The sequence below is a fragment of the Astatotilapia calliptera genome, chromosome 13 (genome assembly GCF_964374335.1).
Source record: "Astatotilapia calliptera chromosome 13, fAstCal68.1, whole genome shotgun sequence".
NCBI lineage: Eukaryota > Metazoa > Chordata > Actinopteri > Cichliformes > Cichlidae > Astatotilapia > Astatotilapia calliptera.
Window position 1 is genome coordinate 19,977,892 of NC_137434.1, and position 11,155 is coordinate 19,989,046.

The window sequence follows — 11,155 nt, forward strand, 5'->3', positions numbered from 1 at the left end:
AACTTTCCTAGTGCAACACAACTCCCTTTCCACCCTGTAATACATTATACTGTAAACAGTTTTTATTAAAAAAAGAAAAAGAAGGAATAGAGTGAGAAGCAGAAATGAGCAGAGAAATGTGAACTGTGTGAACTGCTGGCCATGGCCGAGCTGTAACGGTCTTTACGTTATGTCCTGTCATTGTTCCGTGCTGTAGATGTGCGTGTGTGTGTATTAATGTGCGTGTTGTCATATATGGCATCAGCTGACAGCGTGCTGATTACTGTGGCAATCCTGGTCACCCTGGTGAGTCTAATGGTAGCCACCGTAATCATCTTTCTGAAGAGGAAGACTCTGCTGCGCTTCCTCTTCACCAATAAGAAGAGCACCTTGGAGAAACTCAGGTAACATTTCCCTCTGAAAACCCGTAAGAAGAAAAAAATTTCATAAAAATTTGCATTTTTGTTTTCTTGCAAGTTTATTTATGGGAAACTTGTACACACTTTTTTGTTGATATGGGTAATATTTCTGCACTGAGAAACAAGAAAAGGCTTCATTTCTAATGTGCTCTACCTTCCCTATATCATACCATAGCAGGAGGCATGTAGTGAAATATAAATATAAATGTCTAAATTAAAAAAACTGCTTACACTGTGCTCATAGATCCGTGGAAGCTACCAGGCCAACCAGCCCCATCAGAAGCGAGTCCATGTACAGACCCACACCGCAGCGCAAGCCTCCCCCCAAACCCTCCGGGGCTAACATTTTTAAGGTCAGTGTCTCCATAATGTGTCTGTCAGACAGCTTTCTTTATGCGTGTCGGCCTACACCGTGTCTTCATACAACCGTGAAATTCCTCTATATGAGCGTGTGCGCGCTCATTTCTGTCACAGGCCGTTTGGTTTCTTTTGTAATGATGACATTTTCTTAGAGCACTTCACTAACATGCAGTCAGGCCTCGGCGTAGAGCCGTAACGCTTCCATGCTCGTTGACAAAACAAGATGATGGCATGCCGGCTAATCGATTCGGCCTCACTCTATCTGTCACTCGAAGCAGTATTAATTACAGTGTCGTTGTTGAAAGGATGCGGAGAAACTTTAATTGAAAGATTACACTATCTATGAGAGATTGTAATGTTGTTATTTGAGCCTCTTTAATAGTTGTTTGTTTGTTTGTTTCGCTGTGAGAATGAAGCAGAGGTGATTGATTCAGGCTGAGGAAGAAAATAGGCTTTGATTTGTTTGTTGGAAACGATAAGCACAGAAGGAGATTGCCTATCACTTGTGTTTGTGTGCCAGAATAAAGGCACTTGCATTTATTTATCGTGGGTGTGTGGATCTGGTTTGTGTTTGCACTCACCAGTATCTGCAAAAAATGTGCAAAAATTGTTATATTAAATATAATAACTGAGTGAGGTCGATCTGTCTGTCTGTTCTCGTCATTCTGATTACTTCAGCCAGTTGTCAGAAGTCCAGATGTCAGTCAGCTGTCTTTGAACACATCTGCATTTTCTCTTTATGTGAATGTGTGCTGTCCAGCAGCCAAATCCTTTATGGCCATTTTTGGTGTTATTGGGGGTTTTTTATTTTCGTTTTTTCTGGAGCGGAGGGTGAACAGCTGGTCAGGACATGTTGTCAGACTTTTACAATTTCACAACATCACATCTAATGATTTTGTTTTCCAGTTTTATGGCTGATTCTGACATCAGCTTTCTGACGCTAATGAGACTTTATGACTAAAGTTGGGTTTTACTTTTATGTTACCTCAGTTTCACCCTAATATCACAGGCTTCAGCTTTTAGAACCATTAGACAAAATTAGGCTGCACCTAATGACTTCATTGTGCAGATTGTGTGTTTGATTATTTTCATGTCTGAAAGGGTCTGAAAGGTTCAGAATATAGTGAAAATAACCGTCAAACCATCAGCTATTGGCCAGCAACAGATCAGTGCTTCAAACAGTCCTTTTGGAGCAGACTTTAAACAAATGGGTACGCAGCAGTGGCACACTGAACAACCTGTGTGGTATTTTAAGCTGAAACTTGAAAGACACCTTCTAGGGACATGTGAGACCTGAATTAACTGGCTAATAAGGGGTGTAATATGGGACCTTTAATTTAGGATCTGTGAAACCAACCGGGGCCAGACATCAATATCTGTTTTTTAAAGAGAGGCATGAGCCGAAAGGCCATAGGACACCATCTAATATAGTCTAGAGGGTAGTAAGATTTAATCCAAAGTGTGTGAGACATTTTGTAGTCTTTGTGTCACCTCAGAAATATATTTTGATGATGTTCTGTGTGCAGTGAGACTCGCTAATGAGTCCACGTGGATCCAGAATTAACATACAAACCTGACCCAGATACAGCATGTGGCAACCATTCCTAAATACTTTCAGTTGCTGCTTGAGCTTTTCAACATGTAATGTTTATCAAAAGGAGGCAGTTAAGCTGGTGCGAGGATCTGGATTCAGCCGAAGTGGCTCCTAGGTGAGGTCATTTCAGCGTGTCGTAGAAGTGGGAGGAAATGAGGTTACGTTTCTCGGCTGACCCGAGAACGTCGATGGATGGGTGGAAATGTCCTCACAGTTCAGAAGCTGCAGCTGAAATATTTGTGACATTTTGCTTAATAAGAGAAAATGAATCATCAAAATGCCTGTCTGCGGTTCACACATTCTAATTATTTTAGCACCAACAAGACTAAATTGCAGGGGTTTAGAAAATAATCTTGGTAAGAGAGAGTGGAAGGTAAAAGCCTGTCAGATGAGAATTTTCACATTTGCATATGTTATATTTAAAAAAGCAGGTAAAGTTTAATTTAGTTATAGTTTCATTCTTTATCTGTCAAAGACTAAATATAAAAACTGTGATCTCATGAGAGAAAAGATGCCTTGTTCCAGATTTGGCCGCAGTCCCTGAACATAATGTATAAAATCAGTTTGATTTCTAAGTTTTAGTTTCAGGATCATTTTATTATGTATGCTACCTCACTACAATTTATGTATTACTGGAAATAACATGTGCGATCTCTTTTCAGCCATCTCTCCTGAGTGCAGAGCCTCTTCTCCCACCGCACAACTTCCACTCTCACAGCCTGCGCAGACTGCCCCTCTACCAGCCCCTCCACATCAGTCAGCCCATGCCGGTGTCTCTCAGTGTGGGGCAGCCCACCCTGCCTCTTCTGCCGGCACACTACAAAGTCCTGCCGACGGACGCGTCCGGCTCCCCGCCACCTAGGGTGCAACCTTTTCTCAGCCTGCCACGCCATCAGTCGTCGTACAGAGTGGACCAGGTTAGTGTGAAAAAAAACAAAAACGTTGATAAATGCTTTTATTTATTTAAACACTGACAGACCCTTTTTTCACAGCACAGCGTGACTCACACAGAAGTGTGTTTAATATCATCACTAACACTTCTGTTTACCTGCCACTTCATGGCATAATTGCTGTCGTGAAACAGGTTTAATGGACTTCCTTTGATCTCACAAGCTTTATCTTTGCCTTCGTCTTAAATTGTTACTGTAAAGTTTAAAATTGCAATTTATTTTTGTTGACCACAGCTTTAATGGACTGTACATTCTCAACAGCCCATTAAATTCAAGTTGTGTATATGTTCCTCTACATTACTCCAGACTATATTCTCAACCACGCCACACATTTCTACACTTATTTTCCACAATATCTAGGCCGCCATCAATTTTATTACATTTCAGTAAAGTGCCAAAGTAACCTGCCAAGACCTGAAGCCTCCCTGAAATAGGTCACGGTGAACATTCAGGTATTTTTTTTTGTTAAAGTTACATCCTCAGTCAATTGCAATGAATCCCTGGCATTTAAGGACACTGTGACAGCTTAGATTTGAGTCAGTTTGCAAAAAAAAGCAATCTTCCTCAGCAGATGAAGTTTGCTTAGCACTTATGGAATAGCAGATGCTCAAATTTCACGTTTTCTAAGCACTTTAAGCCCACCTCATCTGTAAAAGCTAAATTCTTTACCTTGGAAAAAAAGTCGCTGACTCGATCAGAAGTCCTTACGGTCCTTAATTTGAATATCCACAGTTCGATGACTACAGGGCAGACTCCATCTGCAGAGGAAGATTCATGTGGTGCGGCTGAAAGGTCCAGATATTGTGCTGAGATAAATGTGTGTGTGCTTGGAGATCAGAATCAGAAGCAGTGGTGTTATGAAATTGTTATGCATGATTTTGTTATGCATGATGATTTACTTTTTTTCTCTTTTGATTTCTTTGATACGTTTTATAGAAATGTAACTTCAACAATAAACAAAGCAGAATAGAGCTCGCTGTGGCAGATGAAAAGTGCATTTTAAGTCTCAGAACCTACTAAAAGTAACAGAAACCAATGGATTGTAGGGTAAGAATTAATATGAAAAGCTATGTACCCTTAAAAAATGCTCCACAGTAATGTAAAATATATGCAAATTGTAGCTAATGGCCTAAAACTTGAACAGCCACCTGTGTCGTCATTTTTAAAGGCTGTAGCTAAATGTTGGATAACAGAACCTGCTGGATTTCTGCACTGCAGTGGGTTCGCCTGCCCACATATCGACAACAAATTCAATCTGTCTCCCTCACGGTGACCCAGCTCCTGAGTAAGGTGCTGCTTTCTGCTGAGCCGGCAGAATCAGAGTCGGTGGAGATAGTAAATCCATCTGTCCGCTCTGGTGGTGGATCCAAATCCCGATTTGTTCCCGGAGTAGCACAGCGAGGAGAGCTGTGCTGGATGACGGCGCTTTGTGAGCCACAGCGGGGTGCAAGGGAAATTGGCAGATGTGTCTGTCTGTTTAAAATAGAAAAATAAGGAGGAAGACATTCGTTTTGCATCTGTTTCTCTGTTTGCGTTAGAACATAGTCCCAGATGTTAAAGCAGAGCACGGAGAAAGGTCCGGTTTGTATACCTCCGAGGATAACATGGTGGAAATTAAATGAGCACATGTGCTCAAGTTTTTTTGAGATTAGTAGACACAAATAGATTGTCTCAAGAATGGGATCAGGTTTTTAAAATGCAGCGATTTGCCAAACACTTTCAAATGCCTCCTTCTGCAGTTTTTATAATAGAGGCATATCCCCTGTAGGCTTCCTAAATCACTTTATTTCAAGTATTGTATTTGCTGTCCCAAAAACATACAATTATCCCACATAAGAGCAAAAAAACGAGAGAAAAGTTTTGTAGCAGAACTTTCATAAATTTCTGCCATAAATCACCTGATGATCATATACAATCAAAGGAGCTGCTACCTTTATTAGATCAACTTTATGTGGGGTAGTAGTTAAAACCATCAATATCTGTTACTGCCACTTATACATTGATGACTCTGTACTAACGGTTATATTTCAGTCATAATAATGCCTGACCATGCAAGAGATGCTTCTGCTTTTTTACATACATAAATTACTTTATACAATGTAAGTGTATTTTAAATATATATTAAAGCATTGGCTACTTTTGCATTAGTGAGCAGCAGAAACACCTGGCATCGCATCCACTTCTGGATGGTTTTGTGGTGTCCATGTTAAGCTTTGCAGCATATTACCCTTGATTGCAATGACTGCATGCCAACTAAAGATGTACTTTAGCTGAAAGGCCACTATTTGCTCTATAAATTGGCTGCTCACTGCCTGCCAAAACAGTGAAATCCCGCTACCTGCTAATATCTGTTAGCTCGTTTCATTGCAATGAAACAGATGGGCGAAGTAGAGATGGCACATGTGGGTCAGAAACAGAAGACAGAGTTCTGCTGACATTTAATAGCAGGCCAACAAGGACGAACAGGACATCAGTCCTTAAAAAGAAAGCGTTTAACAAGTTTATTGTAAGACTTGACACAAACCCCAACCTCCGCTCTCTGTGCCAGTATGTCTTATTTTAAACAGCGCCTTGTCTTGCAGTGTTTCTCTTTGTGCCGAGCGCAGTCCATTAATATCAAGGTGTTTCCAGGGCAGTAAATTTTATCCCACGTTTGTTGCGATGAAAACAAAACTGCATGGGACCCGTTTTTTTTTTTTTATCTAGTCTTGCTGAAGGAAAAATACAAATCAGATACCCGTAGAGTCCAATAAATATGAAACAGATCAGTTTTGTTGCACTGCACAAGCATACTGCAGCGTCACACTGGCGAGGAGTGAAAATCGTGCCTTTCCAAAATGTCATCTTTTAAGGAACCTAGAAAAATAGTTTTGTTTTTGGCAAGACGACCGCGCATTTTTCAGTTCCTCCGGTGGGTTTTGAAAGGTGCTTGTAGGCTCAGGGCTCATAGATCTTTCTCAAGCCACAGAGGACGGCGCAATCCTTCATTGTGAATTAAGACATGTGAACACCACCAAGTTTCCAGTTACAGTTTGAGGTTTTCTGCCAAGAGTGGTATTACAATGCACATGGGTCTTGGATTAATCTTGCATTACAGTGGATGCATCTGTCTATTTACATCTTAGTTTTTTCTGCTTTTCCCTGGAAAACAGCCTGATTTTCTTCCCTTAAAGAGTTGGTCTTCACTTAAACTTAATTCATGTAGAAGCTTGGCAGTAGTGGAACGACGCTCACAGGAAAGGACACAGTGGGTGATACACAATATTCACACAGATATCTCAAATTGGATCACATAAAAATCCCACTGTATACACGTTATTACCACAAACACTACATAATTAAGGAAATTCGATTAAATTCAATGTTTTTTATACAGCCCCAAATCACAACAAAAGTCGCCTAAAGGCACTTTATATTGTAAGGTAGACCCTACAATAATACATACAGAGAAAAACCCAACAATCATATGACCCCCTATGAGCAAGCACTACTGCTTGCTCAAAGTGCTTTGGCCACAAAGGAGCTCTATGCAGTCCTGTGAAAATTTAAGAATACTATTACCGCTTCCACGAGAATTAAGCCGGTAAGTAGAAGCCAGGTGGTGCTATTCAAATGCACTTCATTATGCACAGAAGTGGTAATCCCAGCAAATTCACTCCAAGTTCAGACCGTCCAAAGCTCAGAAAAACACAAGAGCTGCATCTCAGACTCTACAGACCTCAGTTAGGATGTTAAAGTTCATGAGAGTATAATTAGTAAAAGACTGAACAAGTACAGTTTGTTTGGAAGGGCTGCCAAGACAAAGCCTTGCATCTGAACAAACAACAAGACTGCAGCAACAATGTCCTTTGGATAGACCACCAGACCAAACAGGCGATGTTTGGCCATGATAACTCGCCCCACGTTAGGCAAAAACCAAACACAGCATTAATTTGGGCTTGTTTTTCAGCCATGTGACCTTCCAGTCACTGAGTCAACCATGAATTCTTCTGTATACCAAAGTACCGCGGACTCAAATACGAGGCTATCTGTCTGTCGGCTTAAGCTTGGCCAGGTCATAAAACAGGAAAATAATTCCAAGTACGGCAGCAGAATGCCGAAAAGGAAAAAGTTAAAGTGCTGCAGTGATCAGCACTTTAACTGTGATCTAACTGTGATTTAACAGTGATCACACAGATACATTCACTTCATTCTTGCTAAAGGTGGTTCTATAAGCTTTTGAGCCAAAGGGTGTGTTTTTCACAGGGCTGCATGATGTCCTATGAAGACTTCCTTTTTCACATGACTGTCTTTAACAACATGCAGTAAATGAAAAGAGCTCTTCTTGTTCTAACTGCTTCTTGCAGACATGACTCTTGTTGTGGCCGAGCAGATGTCAGCAAAGCTGTTGTAAAGCTTTTATTTTGGACTGCTGGTTGGAAAAGACTGGCAAGAAAAATTGTTAGGAGGATTTTATTTATTTTCTGACATTTTATGGACCAGCTTCATTTCTGGTTTTATCCAGAAATTAAACCGCAGATTATTCTGCCAAAAAATGAAAACATTTGGTATTTGCTGCTGTAATATTAGTTTCTCCTTGCTTATTTCAACCTGCAGCAACACACTAACATACACTCCATGGACAAAGTGCAGGGTGAGTAAGAATAGACACACGATTTTTGGAGCTTGCCTGCATAGATTTACATCCATTCAATCATCAACACTAGACAAGGTAAGGTCTGACTCATATCTCCATTTAAGGTGGATGGGGTTGAGGTCAGGGACTGATACACAAGCTAGTCAGTTCTCACACACAAAACTATTCAACTCATTTTTATGAATCGTGTGTTCCCCTCAATCATGCCATAAATTTTGTGGGGTTTTTCTATTATATAAACATTCACTGGATATTTTATTAGGTTGATCTTGCTAGTACCAGGTTAAACCCCCTTTGGCCTTCACAACTACCCTTGTGGTAGCAAGTTTACTGGAGCAGCTTTTCTATTCAAGGCCATTTGTCAGGTTCATGAAACCAGTTTAAACTGGTTTGAGCTTTGTGACTTGCTGGAAGCAGCCATCAAATGATGCTACTCTGTTGTCATAGAGGGATGAACATGGTCAGCAACAATACTCAGGTAGGCTGCGCTGTTAAAGCAAAGCTCAGCCACAGCACACCACCACCAGCGGCAGCCTGAATTTTTGATACAGGGTAAGATGCAGCATCACTTCATCTTGTTTATACTAATTTCTGAATCCCATGCAAATGTCACAGCATAAACTGAGACACATCAAACCAGACAGACCTGATTTTTCCAGTCTTCTAATCCAGTCTAGTTTTGGTGAGGCAGTGCAAATTGCACCCTGAGTTTCCTGTCCTCGGCTAACAGGAGTGGTACCCAGTCTGGTCTTCTGCTGCTCTAGCCCATCTGCTCAAGGTTCTAGATGTTGTTTGTTCAGATATGCTCTTCTGCACACCTTGGTTGTAACTTGTGAGATATTGTTGCCTTCCTGTCAGCTTGAAGAAGACTGGTCATTTTCCTCTGACCTTTGAAATCAACAATCACCCAGCTGCTTTTTTTTTCTTTTTTTGGGGGGTTGGGGGTTGGGGGGGTTGGACTAATCTCTGTAAACCCTAGAGATGTTTGCGTGGGAAAATGCCAGCAGATGAGCAGTTTCTGAAATATTCAGACCACCCTGTCTGAAACCAAAAATCAAAGTTACTCAAATCACTTTTCTTCCTCATTCTGATGCTCAGTTTAAACTTTAACTGTGTCTGGTGAGTTTAAAGTATCACTGCATTTGAATTTCTTTATTGCAATTTATGTAAAAAAAAAAAAAAAACGAAGAAAAAAAGCATACATGCAGTTAGTGTTGCCATGAAAGATTGTCACATTTGAGGCGCCTGGGTTGCGCAGCAGTGAACACACAGGTTTATAACTCTTGCATGTAGATGTGACAAACTCGGTCACATCTTGGCTGCATTCATGAATGTTTTAAACCATCCAGCTTTCTGAGTCTTATCCATGCATGATGTGGGGATTTTTTTCTTCTTCCACATGCAGATTACTTAAAGTTTGTTCATGTAAACCTGCGTGCGTGTGCCATGGCGTGGGCAGTTGTGGGAAGGTTTTGTGCATGTCCGTTTGTGTGTGTGTGTGATAGCAGCCAGGCAGCTGGTAGCAGATGTTTATCAACTGCGCGCTCCCTCTGTGTAGATTAGTACCACATGATGACACCTCATCCAGATAACCTTCTACCCTCTCACAGCACTGCCACAGAGGTGGTGGAGACGAGCAGGGGGAGGTTTGGGATTCATCTCATGTTAGCTGTGGGAATTCAGAGGAGATAATGATAACACAGTGCCCTCTAGTGAAACGCATTTGCGTCTGTGTTCAGATAGCTGCTGCACAACTAATCCATACTGAAAAAAAAGCTTAGAAGGTCACTTGCTCTGTGCACTGACTCAAGATAAGACTGACGTGCTTTGTGGTGTTTTTTAAATTAGTACATGAACTAAATTGGTACTTTTTGTGTTCTTTTTATAGGACTTTGAGAAACCCAGTCCACCCCAGAAGCCCCTACCTGCAGACCCACTTGGGAGGAGCTCTCGACTGGGTAACAGTGTCGCAACAGCAGGGGGGCACATCCCCGGGAAAGTGGCCCTTCCCATACCTATCCCCACTGTGCCAAGGCCTCCACCCTCCATCCCTTTACCAAGCAGGTCTGTGGAGCATGACAAAAAAATACACTACTTAAAAGGCCTTTTCAGACGTCTTCATCTCTCTGTTAAATTGATGGCTTTTTTTGTCACTTAGTTTTTGGTAGTTTATTTAAAGAGACTTAATTCTTGTGTGACATTTTGCACCTAAGAAGAAGCCGTAGCAGTTCGGGAAAAGAGTAATGTCATCTTTTCTGTCACAGGCTGCATCACTAATGGAGTTCAAGTTATTTTGTGATTAAAGGCTAATTAATGATTGTTGTGAGCGCGAGGGACGCTCATTTACTTGTGAATCTTTTGACAAATTTGTTCACCAACCTCATCATTTTCAACTCTCACAACACTCATTAAATTCAGCTTTGCTGACGCGCTCTGTGTGAAGTATGCTGTTGGATATTCATAACTTCCTCCTTATAGTTGGGAGTGCTAGCCTGGCTATTACGGTGGTTATACAAGGATTATTACCTCTTCTGTCCCAAAGCATGAGGGCAAATAAAAAATTGTTTTTCGCTGCATAAACTTTTCGCATATGTGTTATGCTTCCTGTTTTATTAAACCACTTTTATTATCGCTGTACACAAAAGCAGTGAAGTGGAGGATTTGATATACTGAAGCAAACAAAGCATGCTTTTAACGCAACAGCATTAAATTTCAGTTGTACGTCACCATCATGCAGAATGCACAACTAGTTTGGATTTATTAATTCCTCTGGATTACTTATAGTTAGTTTACTAGTAAAAGTCATATTTCTTGCAGTTTTGCCTCTGAAAACCACCACACTGGAATTTGAATCAAATATACACTGTTTTATTGAAGTTCAGCCTTTAGGCTTTAATTTAAGGGGATTACTGACATTTTTAGACACAGTCCCACATTTTGAGAGACTCAAAATTAATTGGACAAACTGACATAATCTTAAATATAAGGAAAGTTTTTAATAATCTGATGAAAAGCCTTTGCAGTCAATGATTGTCTTAAGTCTAATATCGCTAGACCTGTACTGCAGCTGGCTTCAGTTGCTTCTTGTTTGTGGCTTTCTCTTCCTCCAGTTTAATAACTGAAAAGCATACTCTATTTTGTTGGGATCAGGTGACTGAGCTGGCTGTTGAATAGAAGAAGAAGAATGTCCCATTTCCTTTCCCCTGAAAAACTCTTG

At 40.8% G+C, this 11,155-nt stretch overlaps 1 protein-coding gene across 3 annotated transcripts in view; it reads left to right on the top strand.

Annotated features, from left to right (window-relative positions):
- adam12b (ADAM metallopeptidase domain 12b) overlaps positions 1–11,155 on the top strand; it is a 93,835-nt gene that overhangs the window by 79,646 nt on the left and 3,034 nt on the right. For 2 of the 3 annotated variants that reach the window (XM_026189369.2, XM_080287979.1), the window contains exons 19-22: positions 197–383; positions 643–751; positions 3,015–3,269; positions 9,827–10,002. In XM_026189369.2, coding sequence (XP_026045154.2) covers positions 197–383; positions 643–751; positions 3,015–3,269; positions 9,827–10,002 — 727 coding nt within the window. The remainder of the gene's footprint in view (positions 1–196; positions 384–642; positions 752–3,014; positions 3,270–9,826; positions 10,003–11,155) is intronic. The other variant, XM_026189371.2, reaches the window with a different exon arrangement.